At 43.3% G+C, this 24,238-nt stretch overlaps 1 protein-coding gene across 2 annotated transcripts in view; it reads right to left on the reverse strand.

Annotated features, from left to right (window-relative positions):
* PAK5 (p21 (RAC1) activated kinase 5) overlaps positions 1 to 24,238 on the reverse strand; it is an 88,872-nt gene that overhangs the window by 16,611 nt on the left and 48,023 nt on the right. For both annotated transcript variants that reach the window (XM_042884350.1, XM_042884360.1), the window contains exons 3-4: positions 21,416 to 21,630; positions 2,182 to 2,976 (exon numbers count right to left, since the gene is read on the reverse strand). In XM_042884350.1, coding sequence (XP_042740284.1) covers positions 2,182 to 2,976; positions 21,416 to 21,619 — 999 coding nt within the window. In that variant the 5' untranslated portion in view covers positions 21,620 to 21,630. The remainder of the gene's footprint in view (positions 1 to 2,181; positions 2,977 to 21,415; positions 21,631 to 24,238) is intronic.

Raw genomic sequence — 24,238 nt, forward strand, 5'->3', positions numbered from 1 at the left:
ACGGCCACCTCAGCAGCCAGGTCTGACACAACACGTCTGAAACCTGCTGCCAGAACAGGGATGTGTCTCCTTTATCTGACATCTGTAATAATACACATCTGCACCTACTCTTCAGATTTACAAGTCAAAACGCACATCTTTGTTAAATGCATTTTGAAGATGTACATTTGTGCCTGAGGACTTTTTCAATGCTTTCTTTCCCCCCCTTTTAATTATACTTTAAAGCCAATTTCATTTGTACAATATCTGATTTGAGACTCGATTCTCACTTAGTAAACCCATTTAATGAACCATTTTCTTACTAATGCCTCCTTGAAAAGAAGATTCCTTAGCAATCATCCAAGACACGAAGCTGCTATTCACTTCCAGGAGTTGCGGATGGGTCTGGGAATTGAAACTGCTGCATTTAACAGTGAATCATCAAATTTCAATATACCAAGGCTACATGAGGGCTTTTGATGCTCAAAGGAGAGCAATGGCTCAAAATGAATCTTGCACTAAGGCATCTTTTTCTTTAATAAAAGTTGTTACTGCATTTTAATGGGATATTTTACAAAGTGTCTGCAGTGCTCTGAGTCCTGTGAAATACACCTACACCCTCCATCTTATTGAATGCCATAAATCTGGCAGGCACAGGAGACTTTATGAGCTACTGCTGGATTTGTCCTTCCTCTTTCTCAACTCTGACAAAATGATTATTTTAAAAGAAAGAAATGGCAGGTAGTCCATCCCAACCTTTCCTCACAAATTCCAGAATCTGTATTTTAGCACCACACTCTTGCACACAGTTAACTACATATAGGCATCCCTCCCAGCAAACCCCAAACTCAGACAAGGCACAGGAAGAAACCTAGCAACCTTTCTACCCCCCCCCCCCCCCAGTATTTACACTCAAACTCAAAAGCCCAACTCTATGCTTTAACACAATCAGCACCTAAAAAAAAAAAACCAAAACACTGCTCTCCTTTTGCCACAGGATGCTGACAGTGATTGCAGCCCAGCATCAGCAAAGTAGCCAAAACCTAAGCAAAATGCAGGCATGCCTCTGGTTTGAAGCCATGCTGTATTTGCAGAGGTTTGAGATGACATAGGGTCTGAAGTTGGACAGGACCAAGTTCTCAGTGCATAGAGGCTGTAAGAAAATGCACTGTTCAGACACCATCATAAGCAGAAGAGCTATCATTGTGTGATGACTACCAAGCTCAGCACTTCTGGCAAATCACAGCAAGCTTGCTGCCTGCTGCTAAGGGAACCCAGTAACATTAAATGAAATATACACCAAAGGAAAAACCATTTCTTGCAGAATATTAAGTGTTTAAGCAGGTCTTTGTTTGAGCAGTTTGACATGATGGATAAGAGATTCCCTTAGCTGATCAAGGCTGCAAGGAAGCAGGGTAAGGTAGGATAGCTTGTGTGGGTAATACTCTTCATGCAACTTAGAAGTGGCAGAGCAGACCACAGTTTCTGCAGAGGAGCTGCTTGTAGATATCACAATGGAGTTGCTTTTCTATCTTGACCCTTATTTTTGTGTGAGGAGACACTTGGATTTCATTCCACTGCTTGAAAAATGAAGGGGTGAGGGATAAGTCCCTTCCCTCACTGGTGGGAAAGGGTTAATGAATCTCACAGTACACATACACACTTGCCAGACTGGTGGCTGTGTGGGCTGGTATGAGCTGGCTCAGCTGCAGGCAGCTCCTCTGCCTAATAGACATGCTGGGATCATGGCTGTCTTCCCTCAGCAAACCAGAAACGCTTTTCTAAGTGGCACAGAGATGTCAGCAACAACGACTCAAATACAAAAAGAACCTGACGTTCAAAGCAGACCAACTTTCCAGCTCTGCCAACATCTGCATTAGCATACAAACTTCTAATCGTAGGTAAACTGCTAAAGAACTTGGGTTTTTCAGAAATCCCAAGTAAAACTCACGGAAGTTGGGCATCTCCAAAATGTTCTTTGAATAAGTATCTTAAGCCTCTGATCCCCAGCATCTGTTTTCAGTTACCCAAGTGAACTGGGTGGGGTTTTATATCCACCAAAGCATTGTCGCACGCTTCCTACCACTGTGTTTCCAAGCACAGCTCCACACCCTTAACATTTTGCACATGCCTAATTTTTTGTATTCCCATTTTGGAAGGGTCCCTGTCCTAGCAGTACCAACACCAGGGCCTTAACATTACCTTGGAGATGCCTGCTGCAGTTTCAGACAAGCGAGGGTAGGTGTAGGAGCTGTAGGAGTGTCCCTGCTGGTGTGCTTTAAATGCACTTGCTCCATAGGGCATGGCTGGCTCCTGCAGACCAGAGCCCGACCTGGACCTCTGCCTCATGGTTGGCTGAGGGCTCGCCGGGTCCACGTAGGATGACTTGGGCCTCTTGTCATAGTCATCCTTGGCTGGGCTGTGCCCCCAGTCGCCGTCGCTGTACTCCAGCCTCTCCTTGGGGCACTCGCTCTGCACTGACGCTCGGGATAGGGCGTAAGGGAAGGGGTCTCTGTAGTCCAGTGAGGATCCACTGGGAATCCTCTGGTACTCCAGCTTTAGACCTCCATATTCGAGTGGTTTGGGCTTCGCCTCCACTTGTGCATGGTAATCTGGGAGGAACCTGGAGAGGTCTGATTTTAGGGGTGTCATTTCTGAATAATAGATGTCTCTGGAAGTGACCTTCATCATGTGCCCATTCTGCTTGGCAGCGTAGCCCCCTTTGTAGTACCTGTCTAGCTCTTCCCCATAGAGAGTCTTGTCTCTATACTTGTCCATGACATAGTCTGTTGTGTCTGACTCACTGGAGTACTGCGAATATGTGATGTACCCATTTTCCTCCTGGTGCCTTGGCACATGGTTTGCATTGCCTTGGTGGTGTGTGGGAGGACTTTCCTTCCGCAGGGAGTTGGATCGAGTCACGGAGATATTGTCAAACTCTTCGAGCAAGCCGTTGATTGAAGTATCCTTCCGAGGCTTATTTCCTCTAACAATAGTCTGGAAATAAAAAATTGCTTTGATTAAATACTGACTTTCACTTAGTATCTGACCAACAGAATGACTGAAGTCTGTGATTCACCCAGGAATACACGTGGTGATGCATCACATTCTTCAGGCACACACCTCACAATAACCTGCTGCCGCAAAATAAAGCCCTCAAGAAGTACAACAGAACATGCAGAAATGAACAAATGCAGTGTCCACCATAAGCTGAGATTTAACATACAGCTTCAACTTAAGATATGGCTGTGCTGCATTGAACAGCAGAGACATTTAAGAGCACTACTTGTGTTTTAAAAACTAGGTGTGACTAAATTAGCTATTATTCACTTGTTTGCTTCAAGGCAAGCTGGTACCCTAGTTTGCAGAGTATAGAAAAGTAATACTATCATTCACTGCCAACTTCTCCATGTTATTTTAGCAAACTGCTGGAGTGGAAAGTAGCATGTAATTTATCAAGTCCCATGTTGTTTTTTTTGTTGTTGTTGTTTTTTTTAACAGTGCACTACTGTGTACCAGAATTACCACCAGGAACTGCCTCTTCATTAATTTAGCATGAGACACACACAGGGAAGATGAAAAATAATACCTACCTTTGCCTCCTTACAATATGTAGTATCTGGTAAATCCCTGTGCATGACCATGGCTTTGAGATAACTATATGATGGATGCCAAGTGGCAGTGGCCCTATCTGTGTCCTGATACAGTGAAACTCCCCTAGATCCCCCAGTCCTGGATGAGGAGGGCTTAGAAGCACTGCAGACACAGATTGGCTCCTACCCTCTGCCCCTTCCCATCCTTACTCAGCTCTAACCCAAACAATGGTCCTAGCATTAGGATGGAAACAAGCAGTACTTAGTTAGAGCTCTCCTTCAAGATAACCTGACTATTTTTAGCTAGCACCATCTGAAGACTGTAACAAGTTATTGCATCAATTCAGCAGTTGACTCCCACTGAGCACTGCGTCATGTTTATAAATGCCCTGCAAGAATAAGATGTACAGATTGAGGACCGGGGCCATAAATCAGCACGGCTCTATTGAAACAAAACTTCCTTTGCTGATTCACTTCAGCTAAATATCTGAGGTTGTATCTTATTTAACTCAGTTTCTAAATGGAGTCACTGTGGCCATCCCAAGCTGTCCTTCTGCGAGCAGCTTGCCTGTGCTGCACACTGATAATGGTGCACCATGCTGTGTCCAGTCTGGCTCCGGCCCTTCCTCCACTGCAGCACCACAGACACGGCTGTATCACAAATGCATCCCTGTAAGCCTGACCCAAGGCTGATGAAGCAGCACCAACATGATAAAACATGGAAATATCTGTAAAAGGAGACGGTGCACCAATAGGGTCTAAAGCCAAATGCTTCCATACAAAGCAGGTGGCTTCTCCAAATGCAATGACCAGCAGCAGGGATGGGAAGGGCTCTGCAGCACAAGCAATGCGGCCCTTTGTATTGCACCCTGGACTTAATTTTTTGTCTAGGAAAGGTCTGCAATGCAATCAGAAGATAGGATAGGGCACAATTTCTCTTTTAAGAAAAGTCTGGTCCTCTTCCTCATCCCTCTTCAACTCCTGCTTTGCCCCATCACTGCTAAATTGACAGCAACATACTTCTCTGTTATTCAGAAAAAGACAGCTGAGAAAAGCAGGGCAAAGCAATCCTGACCTCCGATTGATCCCTCCTCTTATTTATGTCTGTAATTACTTGCCTGGTTTGCTATTTTCAATCTGGCAATACTGAAACAATAGGACAGAAAAAATCAGGATCAGCAAATAGATCACTCCTTTTGCTTCTGAAGCATTCAGCAATGCGAAAGGAATTCGTTTTGTTAGGCTACAGCCGCTTTGGCAGGATGAATGCATGATCATTCATATTTAATTATCACATAATAAAACAGCACACTCAACAATGAAATGCTCTTAATTGAAAACAGGATTGAAATACCCAACTGCCATCTTGCTTCCCCAGTGTAAAATCATGCCAAGGAGTAAAAAGGCCAATTTAATGATCTCTGTGGGACCAGCCTGCACAAAGCAGAGGTTTCCTGGAGCAACCTGTATAGCGCCCGCACAAAAGGACCTCAGAGCCAGAGGGAACCCCCGGGAGCAGAATGGCCTCTCTGGTTAAAGGAAAGGGGTGTTTCCCTCCCTTTCCTCCAAATAGATGCTCTTTCAAAGCAGGTTTTTTAAATGCAGAATGTTACGGGATATGGGTGATGAAGAATCACAACCAGGCATCTCAGCCTGCGTTGCAAGGAAATTCCAGAAGAACGAAGCCAAAGGATTATGTGTTTTGGAATTCATCGATGACAAAAACTCAATGTTTAGGGATTTTCTGCAGACAGAAGCCACCATTTTGATTGTGAGGATTACAAACAAACAAACAGGTTTCTTAGTATTAGTAAAACTGTCATGTAGGAAATCCTGATTTACCAAAATGGGCATTTGCCACTGAAGCTCTCATCTGTGAAGAAGCCTTGGTTACCCCTGTGACCTCACAGCAACCTAATCCTGATCAATGAAGGGGACTAAGATCTCAAAAGCCCTTGTTTTCTCCCAGCAGCCTGTGGACAACTACTGGGGAACACTGACTTGCAAGAATGATGGCTGGAATTCTCTTTGCTTTGGGCTCTTCTCTACCAGTAAATGAGAAGTGCTGGAATCAACCCCTCAGGCTGAGTGGGTTTACGCGTGCTGGCATGGCTCTGCATGGCCGAATGCTCTCAGCCTGAAAGCAACATCTGTGACTTGGGGAAAAGTCTGCCTGGTGCTGACTGTGCCTGGGACTGGTGTAGAAGGATGCTCCCTTGCCCAGGTGAGGGGCTTGAGCAGCCGAATAGCACAGATTTTTAATTGCATTAGCTGATGACAATTCTTGGCACTGTTTCATCATACAAGCACAGTCCTTCAGTGCGAAGGGAGGATAAAATTTACCTATCCAAGAGGAACACAGCAAGTCTAGATTAAAATGCCTTGGCAGTACTGGCTGAAATCTGCAACCATGTCAGTGAAGCACTGCCACTGCTGGTATCAAAGCCACACCGCTGTCATTACCACAGCAAACTAAGATGTGAAAGTCATTTGTTGTGAAGAAACAAAAAAGGAGAAAGTATGATATTAAGGCGATGCATTTTTACGGAATAGCCAGTGATATTATTATTACATTATAGTTACTGTTCTTATGCCATCGTTGTCAATATGTCTATTTGCTTTGGTTTGTTTTTAAATTTAGTATTGCCCTTACATGAAAGAAAATACATCTTGTTGACATGCCCCTACTGCTTAATCAGACAGCCTATTAGAGCTTGACTTCTATTTTTATTTTTTTAAGAAAAATTCTAGCACTACTGCTATCAAATAGAACTTGTGATGCCTACACACAGTGCCTCCCTGGTGGGCACAGTTAATTCTTCATAATTTAGTAGACTTAAAAAAACAATTAAAATCCCAAAGCAGGCATTATTCTATAAAAATAATAAACTGCTCTGTAAAGATGCCCACAGAGCATCAAAAATGACCAAGTGAGAGGTGCTATTTCTAGAGAACAACGCTTACATTAGGCAAAGTTAACTCCTTCTGAAGTCAGAGGATATATACACTGGGGCTCACCAGCACCCTGCAGTTTTCCTATGAACTGCAGGATTTGCAGAAATAAGTCAGACTGAAAACTGCCCTAACTATGGCCCAAATTTCCCAACTGAAGCCTAGTGTTAACCAGAAGTAGCCAGGTACAAAGACATGTGGGAGTACTGGGGAAAACCCAAATGCTGACGTGGCATTCTCAGTTGGGGAACTCAGCACGGTTACTGCAGTGCCAGGCCGTGTGCGCAGGAAAAGGCTTCTTGAGACCGAAACACAACAGCAGGAGCAACAAAAGACGGAAAAATTTACTTCTTAAAAAGCAAAAAAACCTAACAAACCAAACAAAAACACACACACACAAAACAGCTTAAAAAGCAAAATGAAAACCCTGAAAGAAAACCCAACCAAAAAAAAAAAAAGGGACACAAACACAGTTTGCCTGGTAATACCAGGCAATTAACTATTCATTTTTGAAAGGCTTTATAAGCTGAAAGAGACAACTTCTGTTTGCACACAAACAAGGAATTCCAAAGTTGCTGCAGGCAATGCAGCCAGTTACAAGCAATGCGATATTCGCAAAGGTTGATCCGCTAAGATTTATGAGATCTTTGTTCGTGTCTATTGAGATCATGTAATGGAAACCTGTACAGTGCCCAGGCATGCATGAAGAACAGAAATCAAACTCTACTAGCAGGTGCAGCCTTAACCGGATTCTACCACAGAAAGGTGGGATTTGTTACAGTCAATACCCTGTGTTCATTAAAGGATACTTTTCAAAGCGCTGCGTAATTTAGGATGGATCAATGTTAAAACAGATGAGAGAGTGCTGGAGAATTTTATGCTACTATTAGCGTCATACATTAAAATCAATGGGATGCAATCTCTGTGAATTAAAGCGCGCTACTCCGAAGCTGTAGCTCTCATTTCATTTCCATTGCTCTCCAGACAGGTCTGGCGTTTGCTCTGGATACCGCTGACAGAAGACATCCTTCATGGTGCTGCTGGAGCGGTCTGTCCTGCAGCGATAAGCTATAATGGATCTGTTTGCAAGAACCGCTGTCTTGCCTTGTATCCAAGAGCAGATGAAGAACAGCTTCTGCGCTCAAATACTGTATTAACCTTGACAATAATGAAGTGGGTAATTAACTGTTTTGCCCTAATATGACCTTGCGTTTATTGTCTTTAAAACTACTATACTTTACACAGGCACTAAGAATATATCATCCTTTGTCCTTCAGGAGCCGTGCTTTCAAAAGTCGACAAAGATTTAAAATCTCTGTAATGCCCGGAATAGGAGGAAAAAAGTCTTTTTAGGAAATGTCGCCTTATAAAGAGCCAATCTAAATTCTGATTTCACTCCTAGCCAGCTTATCCGCTCATTTTCATTATATGTAAAATAAATGCACAACCTAGGCATATCTGAAAATCATTGTTTTTCAAGGGAAAGGGGGCATACAGCACAGCTGGTAAAAGCACGGTATGTGGTGAAAGTCTTGGTAATTTATCTTCCTGTGTTGCAAGACAAAAGCTTTGGAAGTACCTGAAGCTGCATTCACGACAACACAACTTACTCACTGGCATAAGCAAATGTGAACAGCACTACCTGTTCACCTGGAGAGAAAACTAATCCTTGTCACTATGTCAGAAGGAAAACTCCATCTTTCCTGGAAGATAACAGTTTTATAGCTGCAGTGTAGGGCACGAGAAGTGTCAGGTCTGTGTTTGATCTGTTCTCACTTGTGGGATCTCAGACTGAGTCACATCCTTGGAATAATGCAAAATAGCTCACCACATCTTCACAACCTGCTGGTCCTCTCTCATGGTGAGACAAGACAGGTGAACACAGAAAATCCCATCCATGTCCCCTCCTGCCTTGCCCCACACTACTCTGTGACTGTGAGCAGTCATACAAAATCCATTCTGGGACAGCTCTTAAATAAGATCTTCCCAACGCACGGGAAAACTTAAATATGAATAAAACACACCAAAGCAGAACTCAGCCCAGAGCTGCTGCAGCGCATGCTATAGGCTGAGACATGCTGGTCACCAGAGTTGACCAAATGTCACCAGATACAAAATAGCACCCATCAGCTCTGCAGTGCGTTTTGGTGGGGCTTTTCAGTGGGAGCAGGACTGAAGGGGCCAGATGAGCGGTCAGCATCAGGTTCCTGCTGCTGCATGCCAGCTATTTGGAGCCCTATGGAACTCGTCCATGCACACTGCAGTCATATTTCTAAGCACACGCTGGCATCGCCAAAATTCTTTTGCTGCTGCACAACAAAGACGGCACAGCAGAGAGCTGAGCTTGTTATAATACACAGCCCTCAAGTCTGTACATGCAATACTACTGCACCAATTAATCCAACACTGGCAACAGCAGAGAATAGGTAAGAAGCTGGGAAAATGTTGGCACGGCCACATGCTAATTACTGAAAGAACTGATAATGTAGAAACGAAATTAACATAGCCTGAAAAATATATATTACTCAATGGATTGAAATAAAGGTATAGCCACAGGCTTGAGACAAGCATAATAATCTTAACAACAACACCATTGCCAGCTGTTTAAAATTCCTCAAAAGTAAAATGATGGAAAACTATAGAAAAGCCTAACCAAAACTGCACTGTGCAATTTGTCAACCTGAACAGCAGCTTTAAAAGTTAGTTGCTATAACAACAAGAGCAACATTTCATTATAATCTCATTCACTGGTGAACTTTTTGACAATTTAAGATGCAGAAACTTTTAACAATTAGTTTTAAAATTCCACTGAAATATCTACAGTCTAGTAACTTCTGGATTGTTTTTCTTTTTCTTTTTTTTTTTTTTTTGTTAATTTTTTAAATACACAAGCATTGTCATTATATAACATTTGAAATATTATTAGAGGATATTAAACATCCAATTTAATTGCTTGAGCCTCATTATACTAAGTACATGAAATTCCGTATGTAATATGTTTACAAAGATCTATCAGACATACAAGAAATGAGGGTGAAATGTGATTTAAAAGTTTCAGTTTGAGTGAGAAAGTCAGTATGTCTGTTAGTGATGATCTATTTGAGAGCTCTGCAGGGAGAAGAATGGAGAATGGCTTTCTCCCAAATCCCTCCACACCCTTGCCACTCAATGTTGCCCAGCTGCTGGGCAGATCCCCAGCCCAGACTGATACTGAGAAGCATGTTCAAGAAACATAATAATACGATTATGCCAGTTCGGACATTACAGAAATGTAAAAAAAATTCAAGGAGAAGAAAGGAAAAAACGTGAGAGGAGAAAGAACTGATAACCTATTTAAAGATCTCTTGTCCCACTGACAGATTCCCTGAGAAGGAAATTTCCCTCTGGAGTGTAGTTTTTAATGCTCAGATTGTGCCACACTGTATCCAAGCACTGGATGGGTGTGACTATTTTTACTGAAAATGGTAAAGGAACGTGAGATAATACAATATAAAAGGAATCAAGAGTTATAAATCAAACAAATGGGAAAGGAAGGGTCTCCTAATCGTGTGCTACAAGCTCAGTGGTGTGGAGCAAAAAAGAACGTCCTTCACATCCCTACATCACTTTGTATCTCCCTCCCAGAAGCCATGTGGGAAGGACCAGAGCGCTCTGGGGACTGCACACCTCTCTTAGCAGCTGCCGCAATTCCGTCCATTCACTGCATAATGTCGTGATATGGAATACTTATGGAAAACCTTGACAACAGCTCTCCCCCTTTCAAAATCACATCATCTGCTAGGACATCAGTGCCAGTGTTGTTTTGTGCTTGTTGTTATTTATTTTTCCAGAGGAGGGGGCAAATCAAACTCACTAAGATGTGCCAAGTGGTAGCTATGATCCAGCCCCCGCTGGTGTGGTTGTGGCTTGAAGCGTCCCACAGCCCTTACAGGGCAGCGTTCCTCAGCTTCCCACCTGGTCTGACTTCAAAGACGACTAAAAGCTACAATACTCAAAACAAATCTGGAAATACTGTGGAAGGAAAAAGGCCATGTTTGATATCAGTGACATTCTTCCCTCCAAAAAACACAATTCTGCTTTTTAGTGGCTACAACAGAAGCAGGCTAGAAAGTCATGACCTCAATCACGATGAAATTTCACCTCAGGCAGAGCTGCATGTGACATGAAGAGTTCAATATCAAATGACAGAATTAAAGACAGTTAATGTAAAGCAAGTGTTCCTACTGTATCTCAAAAATCTGGGCTTGTGAATTGATTCATGCTGGGTTACCGATGTGCTCTGGGAGAAAAGTGCGAGCAATGCTTTCTGTACCACATCCTCATCCCGAGCCACGATGCAGATGCAGGGGCTGTAATTTGTGAAGGAACACTGCAGTGTAAGCCCTTGTTATTGCTTGGATGACATTTCCCCAGATGAGATTCCCCTCATGTCCTAAGCATGCCCATTAACAAACGTGAGGTTGATGGAGTGTTAACCCAATTAATGATCCCAGTGCTTTTTTCTTACTGAAAGATTTTGGCTGCAGCTTGATGGAGCATTATGAAATACTGAAGTAAATTCCCACATGGTAATATCTAATGGTAGGGAAGTAATTGCCTTTATCTGACAGCTGTGGCAGTAGGACACTTGTCTGGGAGGTCAGAGAGATTTTGCGGTCACTCCATCGCAGTCTCTTCGGCTTTAATTAAAACAAAGATTCTGACAGTCTGACAATTCATAAGAAGGAATTTTAACCATATTACTTTCCATTGCAATTTACCACAGTAAATGAGGTTTCATGAATGGCACATGCTTGAAAAAAAAGTCAGTGTTTCACATGAGCCTAGCAAAGCATAGGCTCGTGATGGTTACTGCAGTCAGGGCCCTGCACGCCTGGGGTTACAATGCCGGGATAAAGTGTGTGGTGCACTGATCCCATTGGTGGGGAAGAGGTCACCAATGCTCTGGGAAATAAATCCCTCTGCAGTCAGAGCTGTGAAAACGCTGTCTGTGAAATGCTTCAATCTCATGGCCTCAAGAATGGTGAGAAGGTTTCAAAGCACTTAATGGTAACTTTTTAAACCTGATCAGTATCTCTGAGTATTGTGAGATCCTTCATAAACATAACGCAATGGGCGAGCAATTGGCTGATGGGTCAGTCCCAAAGAGTTGCAATAAATGGGGTTATACCTGGCAGGTGCCATTAGCAGGATTCCTCTATGGCTCCACTTTAGGGCTAGTTCTCTTTAATGGCTTCATATATCATATGAACTACCATACTCCGATGTAGGACTAGAAGGTGTTTTGAGCAACTCTGATGATGATAATAAAGTTGGAGGAGTTGTTGATTCCACTGAGGGTAGAGAGCCCTCGCAGAAACATCTAGACGAAGTGGAGAGCTGGGCAATCACCAACTGCATGGAGTTAACGTAACAGGATCAGCGCTGGATTCTGCACGTAAGAAGGCACACCCTGGCTACATTTACAGACTGGGGGGACAAGAGGCTGGACAGCAGACCCACTGAACGGGATGGGGGCTCTGGTTGACAGCAAGTTGTGCGTGAACCAGCAATGTGCCCCGGCACCAGGAGGGCCAATGTGGGGGGCACCAGGCCCAGCGCTGCCACCAGGTGAGGGGAGGGGCTGTCCCCTCTGCTCTGCACTGTGCAGCCTCATCTCCTGCAGTGGGTGCAGTCTGAGTGCCACAGCACAAAAAGGATGTAAAGCTATTAGAGAGCGTCCAAGAGAGGTCTGTGTAGATAGGGAGCGGTCTGGAGGACAAGTTGTGTGAAGAGCGTTGAGGCCCCCGGGGTTGCTCAGCCCAGAGCAGAGGAGCTGAGGGACGGCCTCACGGCAGCTGCAGCTCCTCACAGGGAGCGGAGACAGCATGGAGCTGTTTCAGGGGAGGGGCAGGTGGGGTTCGGGGTCTGCTCCAGCAGGCGGTGGGCACAGAACAGGCTGCCCAGAACAGTGGGCACAGCCCTGGTGCCAGAGCTCAGGAAGCATCTGGACACTGCTCTCAGACATTGTGTCTGATTTTTGGGTGGTGCTGTGTGGAGCTGGGAGTTGCTGTGTTACCCTTACAAGTCCTTTTCAGCCGGAGATATTCTACAATTCTACAATTCACCTTTTCCCAAAACTTCACTCTTTAAGACAATTTAGAAATCAGCATTAGTAAAAGCAGTAAAAAATGCAGTAAATGTGTAACAATTTCATACATGTTGCAAATTACAGTTTTTGCTTCCAAGTAAATAAATTTGTTCCACAAGGTACACTAGAAGTGTACCAACAGAAATACCCCAACTGGTACTAAACCTCACTGAGTGATTTTTACCCAAACATGGATATACATGCAGAGTGCCCCTGTACAGAAATCTGCGCTCACTTAACTTTACCAGGCAACTGCAAGGAAAGAGTCAAAGAGCTTTCCAAGCAGATGCTTTATTTATTCACTCCTGCAAATGAGAAGTGCAAACCAAATACTTTCTCTGCAGGAAAAAAAAACACAGAGAGAGACTTCAGAGGACCATCCTCAGTGTTAATCACAGGGATGATAGTCGGGACAACACCACAGACTCATTACAAGAACATGCTGAAACATTTCTGGAGGAATCCTGATTTTTGTTGCAACACTTCTAAGGGAATCTTGATATAATTGATCTGTTGGGCTTGGACACCAGGAAGCACAATGATGTCCCTGTGGCACGCTGTCCCTGACATGGGTCACGAACTCATCTGCCTGGAGAAGTGCTGCTCCCTGTCCTCCCTCCACTGCTCTGGCCAGAAGAGAAGGGCAGTGTGATCCCTGAATGGTGCACAGCTAACTCAGCATGAACTGCCATATGATACCTGGAGAAAAGAGAGGCTGCTCCCAGCCTGCCTCCTGTCCCCAAGACTTTTGCCTCAGTGGTTCATAAAAGCTAATTTGCTTAAACCAAGTTTCTGCACTTACAGATCCCATGGCTACTAGAAAGTGACATTTCAAATGGAGGCATTTTCACTGGAAATTTGTGCTGTGTTCTGGGAATTACTAAATGCCAATTAAAACACAGACAGAAATTACTGTGGTTTTTGTTTTTTTTTTTTGACTAAATACATTTCATAACCTCTTGCTTTTCTTTTAACTGTGTGTTCCTAATTAAAGCCTGCTGGATCTGATGTTCACAATTACAAAGTATAAGCCCCCAGCCTGCATACATCTCCTCTGTTCATTTTTGTCTCCCCAAAGATCTGTATCTGACATGCTCTTATTTTTTCTGGCCTGCACAGTCCAGCCCACGAAAGTGGCACTTCAGCAGAAAAACTGTTTAAAGTTTTCCAAGGACAAGTCAGTGTTGATCTCCTGTAATACACAGCACTTGCCTGCTGTAATTAGATCCCGCGTGAAGGGGAGCACAAGAAATAAATGGCAGCGAATCAGCTTCAAATTCCTGGAGAGCCATCAAAGCCCAGACCTAACCACTGCAGAACAGGAGACAGAAAAAATCCCATTTACACCTGGAGCTTTGGCCTCACAGGTAAGTGAGCTGCTTGGCAACATGGTCTTCCTCCTGATCCTGCTGCTTTTGACAGTACTCTTTAGAACATAGTTTAGTGGGACTATGACCAAGATGGTTTATGCTCTATACAACAATGGACCAAAACAGGTTTATCTGTAGATCTAGGAATAAATGTATCATGGAGACATGCAGAATATACACTTACTGTGCAATTATAGTCACGGCATGCTTAAATGCAAGCCCCAGTAGCAAACACTGTCTTACTACTGATGTCCTAATACTGATGCAAATGCTGTATATATTGTATATAAATACCAATTGTATATGGAAATCTTTTCCACAAAGCCATTACAAAGGAGGATAAAAGCATATCTTTAAAAGAGCCATCAGGACAGCAACGCAGATTTGTCTGCTGTCTGTGCCCACGTAGGTCATGCAGTGAGGTGAATTTCCAGAGATTCCTTGCTGCCACCTAGTGTTCCACACTGACTGACAAAGAAGAAAAGAAACTTTGTAGTGTCGCTGCAGCTTTACATTTACACAATGTTGGCAGAACTGCTGGGGTTCAGTCAGTCCACCAAAGCAACAGCCCCAAAGCACCACCTGTACCTGCCTAGTCCTGCACAGGCCTGAGTCCTGCTTCTATCTCCACAGAGTTTATGGGTCAGAGCAGGGAAAGTTTTGGTGGCCAAAACCTTGCCTAAACAAACAGGAAGAAAATAGCAGCCAGATTAAGAGTGATGGAGCCAGAGCCCTGCATGTCAGGCAGTACACAAGGAGCGTGGCTCATTTATCAGGGCAGGAGAGAGAAGATATGGAACATCTCTAAATTTATCATCAGAGACTAACTTCTACACTAAAAAAAGAATGTGATTACAAGTGTCCTTGCGCAGGATCTAATTCTTGGCTCATTTCAAGCTATACAGCGCTACCTGGAGAGTGCTCCCAGTCTGCCATTCCCAGAGGAGACTGGATTCAATTTCTGAAATGCTGATACTGAGCATTTGGCTTTTTTGTGTGTGGACCTGTAGGTTAACATCTTTATTGAGCTCTAAATCCTCAGCAGATGCAGACAGTGAACTCAAGATTTACACGCAAACTTTACTTAGCATATTGCAAGGTCCTACACCACCTAGATAAGCTCTCATCAATATAATTGAAGCTTGAAAAAACATAGCCCTTGCAAAACTTCTCCAATATTAACATTACTTAGAGTCACAATACTGATGCAAACAGCATTTTTTATTATTTATATTGGAAAAGAACACAGTATGAAAGCAAAGCAACAGCTGATCAAGGACTTCCTCGTTCAGAAAGCCAGAAACGCCAGACTGTAAAGAATAACTGAGAATATATCAGGGAAAAGTACCATGGAGGAGAAGTGCTTCCCTCATTTTAGGATGACTATGGCCTGCAGGTGTGATTGTAGTAACAAAAACTGCGTGCATCAGTTAGTGTACTTTTGACAGAGGTGAAGAAGAGAACTGAAGAGATCTGAGGAGGATACAAGGAACAGAGAATCTAGTATTACTGGAGTAGGTCTGCATTTCATCTGAACTTCCTGCCTGCGGACCATCAATGCAGAGGGACAGGCAGCTCACAGCACAGTGGTGCCGGGAGCTTTCATTACAACAGCCCTGCTCCGCATTCCTTCCCAAGGTGTGCTGCATCCAAGGCTGCCAGGGTTGCATTGATCACTGAAACCAAAGACTTCAAAAGAAAAAACTGAAACAATTTATGATCTCTAAGATGTGTCCTCTTCCAGATGAAATTATTTACACTGAAACTGCATTTTCCATAAAATGAACTGTTAATATGAAAAGAAATTGCTCCTATTTCCTTATTCAGGCATTTTCTGTCTTGAACTAAACTCTTTAGTCCACAGCAATATTATTCCAGAGGACTTCAGTAAAAAACTACAATTTTCTGAAACCAAACAATGAGCAATTAAACTGAAAGCTTCTATCATGATGAGTAGTACGTATGAACCTATGTGGCTGGTTTTTATTTGTACAGTGACAGCTTTCCGCTACTACTACACAAAATTGGCAACCTGGCTCTTCTCACATGAAGCCTATGTCACAGTAAGACACATTCTCAGACACTAGGTGGCATATTTGTATTACATCTGTACAAGGAGGTTCAGAAGAGATGCCATCACTTAGAAATGAGGGAAATCAAATAGCCCTCAAGAGTGAACTGAGATACGCTGCAGTAATTCTTATTGGCATCGTAGCATATGATATAGCATCAAATGCACTGTGGTTTAGTCATCAAAATAAATTGAAAGTAGAACTGCGTAACAGAACTATTTAAAATGTGGCTGAAATTACTAGTAGATGAAAATAATTGCAGAAAAAGGGCCCTCTGTAGGTCATCCAACCCCACCTTCTCCTTAGAGCAGAGGCAGCATCGATGACCTGTCAGGTGGCTCAGGGTAGTGTTCATTACAAACTGCCCAGCCTCTCCATGTCACCATCCCACTGCTCAGATCATGCTCACTGGCAAAACTTTTTATTTCCACACAACATTTTTTCAATGCTGCAAGAGCTCTTGCCCTTTTTTAGAGCTATTCCTCTGACCTTAGCTCCTCTTAGACCAGCACATGCCAGGCCCCATGTGCAATCTCAAAACAAGCAATTAGGAAACCTGAGTTCATAAGCACGAATGATCACAGTGCGGCTACAAGGAAGGCCCACAGGGTGTCAGCAGCCTTTTGTGTCTTGTCCTGGCAAGAGCAGTGCAGTACACCTGCAGCTTCCTGGTGGATGGGAGACAGCCTTCTTCAAGCAAGAACCTCAAACTGTCCCATTCATGGAGGCATCATGGAGGGATAAACAAAATCAAGGAGCTGTCAAGGAGATAGAAAAATGTGGAAAGACAAGGAAGGGAGGGCAGGACAAGCACCGCTTTGTCCAACTAGGATAGGGAAGAAAAGGAGCACGTCTGCTACTTGTTCTGTCAACACACACAGTAAACAGAAGCTTTGATTTTCTGGTCAGAACTATTAAAAGAGCCATAGCCAGTAACTCATTTTTGGATTATTTTTCCCCATGTTATACACAGGCTGAAATATAGCAGTAGAAGCTTAATACGGTTTAAAGGGTTACAGTTAACTTGCTGCTACCCTCACTGCTAGGTCGATGTTTGGGATGCAATAGTGGTGGAAACTAAAATTACAGATAGGACAAAGCATACAGGTTGCAACACTGATACAGGATGAATGGGAGGAAAGTCAGTGACTCTGCAGTCTGCAACATCAGAAATTCTCTGCCCTGCAAAGCCCACGCGTTGCACAACACCAGGTAAATGAACTGCAGCAGGCTAATGACACAACTCAGCATCTCAGAAACAAATGGCATTCTTTTCCTCCAACAACTGACAGAAAAGCAAAGTAGCTCCACTGTTAGCTGCACTAGGAAACACAAGAAGGGATTTTAACAAGTCCTCCGTACCACCCTGTTCCTGCTGACAGCCATGGACATTCAAGCATCTTAATGAAGCATCTTTACAAAGCCAATGCTAGGCTCTCGTCAAAAATCCCCCAAATAAGGCTTCTCATACTTGTTCTCCTAATACTTTTAGCAGAGTGTAGAAAGCATGAAGAATTCATTGAGTTTTGCTGCCCAAATGCAATGTGTTTGATTAGCTATTGATGCTGAAGCTTTCCAAAATTAAGGGGCTGGAACTTGAGTACAGCGTAAAAGCCATATCAGGCCAAGCATGTTGCATGCTGAGGACAATCAAATCCTGAACTGCAAGTACATGTAGGGCAAACGCAAAATACTGAAGCAAGAGAATTGAAAGGCCTAATATCAGATCTCAGGCTTCATGAAATCCATTTTAAGCACAGTAAGACACAGATCACATGGAGATGCTTTCACTGAAAAATCAGTCTTTTATGAAAAACCTCTCTCCCCACACCTAAAACTTACAATCACCGTTGTCACTTTCTATTTCCCACAAAGCCTTCTGCGTCACTTTTACTCATTCTTGCTGGTGTCTGAAATACACAGCACTTTGCTCGTATCTGGGTCATCCACACTGAGAAGGGGAATCCTATTATCATTACTCCTTGTAGTGGAAATGAATGAATTTGTACAACCAGCTCAAGTTAGTATTCAAGCTCAGATATTACCATGACGAGCCACTGCCAGCCACGTGCAAAAGGACTAAATGCCTTTAATCCAGCCAGTGCAGAGACACAGCAATGAGTCTCCTGGTGGGAGGGATCATTCCTAGGATATGTGGGAGACCACAGTGCTGCCTCTTCATCACCTCTGCTGCCTTTTAATACAGATGGAGCAGTTAGAAAATGAATGACTTATTGTTTTACCCAGAGGGATACAGTATATGAACCATCAGTTTCTGTTTTGCAGACTGAGAAACAAGCAAACAACCCTAATGGGGAAGACAGCAAAACCCACAGAAGTCAACAAAAGCCCTTCCCTTCCTCTGCTTTGGCTTTGGGTTAGGATGAAGCTTTGGGTAAAGCACAAAGCAAACAAAAATCAATTCTGTCTCAAAAGCCAGCAATCACTCTCTTTAGCTCTATAACCTGTGCTACCACTCAGTCACAAACGAGTCCCTCTAAGCAGAACACCTCTGTCTTGCACTGCACTTGTAGTCAGTGCAGAACTAATTAAAAATACAATAAAAATAATAAATGCAGAATAGACAAGTTACAGAACTGCTGCATGACCTGAAACCTCTGTAAGGACCAACTCTGGTTGAATGCCTCAGCCTGACTTAATACTGTGACTCAGGACACACTTCATTATCAATCTTCTGTTATACCTCAGTGCGTTTACAAGTGTGTTAATTAAACCACATCAACTGCTGGGTGGAAAAGGGGAAAACTGTAAGCAGTGTTATGGTCTTGCAGACTATGGCTTCCATCTTTTAAATGCAAATGCATTTAAAATCATCAGTTCTCACTTAAATCATCAAGTCCTCAGTGTGTAAATCCCTTTTTAACAAAGCTAAAGGTGTTTGGGAATTTGCACATATACAAAATTGTTCTGAATTATGTTTACTTCAGTAATGCTTAATACTTTCAGTTTTGGAGTGGCGACAACTCAGTTTATCTCTGTAAATTACATCAACTTAAACACACTAATTCTTACCATGGAATGAAATTATTTATTGCAATAAAATTAAAAGCAAGTTCTCAGACTGCAGTCACTGTTTTTAGTTGGCAGTAAGACTAACTCTTTTGCTGGCATTATGGAGGAGGCCTACTTCAACAGGCTGCAGAAGTCTTAGGGAAAGTAACTGGAGAGTGAAAGCACAATCTCTTGAGTCCTTCAGTTTTAATCCCAATTCCTTTTTCAACTCTGCCTTTGGAATGATGGCATGCAAATAACTGCAGTTTGTGGAATCTACTTCCAAATTCCATCTTCCATCTATGCAGACAAACCTTCCTATGGATTGCTCTGCCCCACTGCCATTGTTGGGATGGGGGGAGGGTTACAAAGAAACCATCATCAGGAGATGCACCATGGCAAGATGCTGTTGGATGTATGGATGCATTATAAAGCAATGTGGCCCAAGACTACACTGGGAGAACAAGCTCAGTTCAGGACTGTATTTTGGCTCCTGGCCCCAGCCTGCTCCCAAAGGAGCTTTTTCTGGCAAGGTAAGATTTAGTTCAGAACTGCATTCCCATTGCATGAACAGATACTGAGTGCTGGATACACACATCTCCTCCATATATAGACAAACGTTTGATAAACAGACAGAAAAACAAAAAGAGACCATTTCTTGGAAAACTGTCCATAGTTTTCTTCACTTAGAAGTGCTGCAGTTAATTCATTCAAGGCTTGATCCTTCACACACAGCAGTGTATATTGCCTCACCAGAGCTCTACTCACAAACAAAGCTATGCATGTATGTGTCCATTTGCAGCACTAGCCCGAGACTCACACTTCTTTTAAGGTGTTTAGAAATCTAACACATTTTAAAGCATTTTAAGCTTAAGGATTTATGGCTCCAGAACTACAGAAAATAGATGGTATTGCTGCAAGATAAGAAACCGATTTGTTTTAAGACATCTTCATGCATTCATGTCCCAAGAATATTTTGGTGTTTCAAAGGGCTGTGAAACACATTTGCTCTTCTACTCCATCTGGCAAAGGTTTCCTACTTTTTTCCAAATTATTCTGGGCCTCGTTTATACAGTGAAGTGTTTTATCGCAGCAAAAAATCCAAGACTTTGCTTTTATACCCTTTATCCTGCTGCAATGCCCAGCACTCCTGACAGCAACTACTGAGTGTCCTTCAGGTGCAGGCAGTAAATGCAAATTTAGCAAAGAGCACTTATCAAATATAAACACAGGGTCTGCGCTCCCAGGATTATCTGATTTTCCCTTGCTTCAGAAAAATCTGTGAGGATGAAATCCTAAATTTATCTTTCAGCCACATGACAGCAAGGGGTGTATGGTACTGCCAGCACACAGGTGACATTTAGTGGGACATCAGGATGTGCAATGTCAGAACCATTACTAAATGAGGCTGTTTGTCTGACTGTATCTTGCACTTTTAAGGACGGGTAGCTCAGAGCCAAAATGGCACCCATCTAGTGCTGCTCTATCCTCTGAGCAACGTTTTTTCACCACCTGTCTGGTCTGAATTTCCCAAGCCACAGCTTGGGTCTGCTCCCTCCATTCTGTCACCCAGAGAAGGGCTCTGCTCCACCATCTGCATTAACCTGCAGGTGCTCACAGATGGCAACAAGATCCCTCCATGAGCTCTTTTCTGGGCTTAACAAGCAATATAATTTTTTTCCTTCCTTGTACTTATCCCTCCCTGCCTGCCTTTGCCTCTAGCACCTTTCTTAAATTAATTATCAAGGAATTTTATGCTGCAGAGGAGCAACATTTGGAGCCTCCACTGCTTTTTCTTCTGCAGCCCAGGAATGCGAACACATGGCCCAAGCAAGGCCTGTGACACATGCTCTTCTGGGACAAGTTTTATAAATGCAGTTTTACCTCATAGCCCTAGTATTAAACATTTGGATTTCCAATTCTCTGGGCTTGCAGCTCTGCCCCTCCGCCCCAGCTATGCCTGTTTCCCAGATGCTTGTGGTGATGCAAACAAATATCTTCTGTCTCTTGGTGCTTGGTGGCCAAGCCTAACACGTCCTCCTTCTGATCTCCTTTATATTTCTAGCAACGTGGGCAGATTAAGGACACAGAAGTGGTTACATCACAGTTGTCAGATAACCCTTTACTGAGATGCAGTTCCATACAGAAATTAGAAAAAGAAGTGCCCAACAACACCTCACACAGCAAGTACCTTCTCAGTGCAAACACAGGCATTTTAGGGATAAGCTCATGCACAGCTTCAACTATGCAATTAAAGATAGGTCAGGAAATTCAAAGGCAACAAGAAAGAAAGACCTTACACAATACCTTCATAGGTGCAAGCTGAATGGGAGTGATGCATGATGGGTCCACCATAGGCTTTGGCCTGTTGGCCGTGTCTGCCAGCAAGCTGTGCCATTGCTGAGGTAGTCCTGTGAACTTCTGCTCCCGGTGGTCAAAGCCAGTATGGACACGATGTTCGAAGTTAGAGGGCCCAGAAATTTCAAGCCTTTTCTTTTTCTTTCCGAACATGGTGGAAAAACCTGGAGAAGTAACAGGGGAAAAAAACACCTTAATGCTTTGCTGCAGCCATTAGCTGTTCTCTCTGCCGTATGGAAAATTCTGCTGGATGTTGTCAACCAAATACCTACATAGATTTTCCTCCAAGCGTACCAGCTTTGAGGTCTATCCCCCTTCTCAGAGGACGTTCTACAGAGAAATCTCCATTTGAGATTTCATAAACTTAACTAAGTCTCTAATCTACACACGTTAATGATACCTTCTGGAAAAAGGAACTGCCCCCATACCCAGAAGAGAAAGCCCCAGGTCTTACTTCCTACTCCTTCCTCTTCTGGCCTGCTTGCACTGCAAGGTACATCCCACAAAAGCTCACAGCCCCAAGCTTTACAGTTGCAGCCCTATAGTGCTTTGCTCAAACAGCAGCACCCTGACACACCACTACAACAAACACACAGCTTTACATCTTAAATCTATATACTACATCTCACAGAAAAGACAACTCAACCCAGCTGAGAGCCTGGCCCCTGTTCACAGCTGGATTGCACCCAGCAGCAGTGAAAGCAGATTTTATTCTCACACTGCCATTTTAGATGGTGTGTACAGATCTAACACTAATCTGGTCTAAGTGCCTTCATCTGCATTTGTAAAGGATCCTGCTTCACAATACTGTCAGGTGCCATAATCATTACTTTCACATAGCACCAGTTGTCATTCTGATGGCAACAAGGTCCTTGAAAGACAACAGTGCATCTCCAAAGTACCTGGGTTTTTTCTTGGGTGGGTGCAGTTTGTTGGCTTGGGACCAGCACCCTCAGGTGGGATTCATTACAGCAAGGGCCCTACTCATTCAGAGGTGCATGATGGAGGAATAGCTCATTCTTTTTTTTTGCAGATGATGCACACTATCTGCATTAATCTGGATGGGAAGAGAGAAGTCCCTCTGCTACCAATCCACACAAGCTAGGAACTGGAAGCTGTCAGACGAACAGTGACTTTCCATGCTTGTATGCTGCTGGACAGACCAAAGTTGACCTGGCTGTCTGGTAAAGCTCTGCTACAGTATTTACTCTGCAGAAACTGAGGTTTTTTGATCAATTACATTAGTTACTTCATGGCATGATTGGAGGCGTGTTAATCAAAATCCTTCTGTTATTCTCAAGGTGTTGTTAGCACTCTGGGATGGTTAAACCATACATTACATCCTATTTGTGATGGAAATTCTCCCAAACTTACTTTCTCACACTTAGATCTCAGATGGTTTTTTTTGCAATGCATGCCACAGCCTTGCATCAATTCTAGAAGGAGGAGCTCAACCTGTGTTTCAGGGACTGGTGGACTCTTTTCTCATGGGAAGTACAAGTGCAACTTATTTAGCATCACCACTATTTAGCACTACTTATTTAGTATCGCTGTGGCTGAGCAGAGGCACTCTGTGTGGAATATTCTGCTCCAAACTACTTGTTCAAAAAAGCTTACAAATGTCAGTGTGGCAACTTGCTCCAAACTTGATTCTGACTTTGTGTGGATTTCAGCTATCTTTGCACTATTTTGTTGTTCAGCTTCATTTTGGCTGTCCCTAGGATGACAGTGAATTGGTCTTCCTCCCAGGACAGCTGAGGAGGCAGCAAGAGGGGCTGCAGAGGGTATGCATGGATTGCTGGGGCAAGAAAAGTTTCAGGGCAAAGTGGAAAGAGGAATTAACTACAAATCAAAAGGGAATAAAGTATTTGCTCACTGTGTCAGCACAGGAAACAGTCAACGTGTTGACCACTTGGATTAATCCTTGGGTTTCTGGGTCCCACCTTAAACCAGAGCACAGTCCAGTGATAAGGCAAGTTCAGAAGTTACTTTTACAAAGGATTTGAGAAAACTGATGCCTAAGGAAGCAGGAGAAATCCCTGGCCCCAGGGAAACAAAGAAAGGTCCTGCTGATTTTCAAGGAAATACAGCCCTGTTCTCAGAAACCTCTCTGCTTGCCTCAAGACAGCTCTCCACCTTGATCTTGCGGCCATTTCAAGTGGGGCTTCCTAGGTCCTAAAGCAGCTGAAACAAAAGTATTTGCCTTAAACAGCAGCTACACAAAGAGGCTGTAAAGACACTGCTTCACCTTTATGACTCAGGTGAAGAAAATACAGTTGCACTGCTGCCATTGCAGAAGAGATGGGATGATAAATCAGGTTTTTGCTCTACTCTCATTCCATCTTACTATTTCATTAATAGATCAAGTCCGTTATTAGGAAATTGATTGCTGGCTGCTTTATACCTCCCCCCATACATTTGCAAGTGACAATGTCTCCCTTGTGTGTGTTTTCTTTAGATGGGGCAGACATGCTCCTGTTGGCCCTTTTTTTTTTTTCTTCTTTTCGCAGGTCTCATCTTCTCAGGCTTCGTTTCCCTTCCTTGAACTCCCTCCAAATTTGCCCTGTTTGACAGTCCCTCCATGTCTACTAACCTGAATTATCTTCCTCATCTTTTTCTCCTGAAACATATTATAACCATCACTTTGCTACCAGGCCCTTTTTCCACTTCCAACATTACGACCCTTTTATTTTTCTTACTGATGGTACCATGCAGCACTTGCAGAAATGTTTCCAGACTAGCCGAAAGTCTTAGCAGTTGAACTCTGTTACT

This window comes from Lagopus leucura, unplaced genomic scaffold (assembly GCF_019238085.1).
Source record: "Lagopus leucura isolate 7727_CA_CO unplaced genomic scaffold, USGS_WTPT01 Super-Scaffold_73, whole genome shotgun sequence".
NCBI classification, from domain to species: domain Eukaryota; kingdom Metazoa; phylum Chordata; class Aves; order Galliformes; family Phasianidae; genus Lagopus; species Lagopus leucura.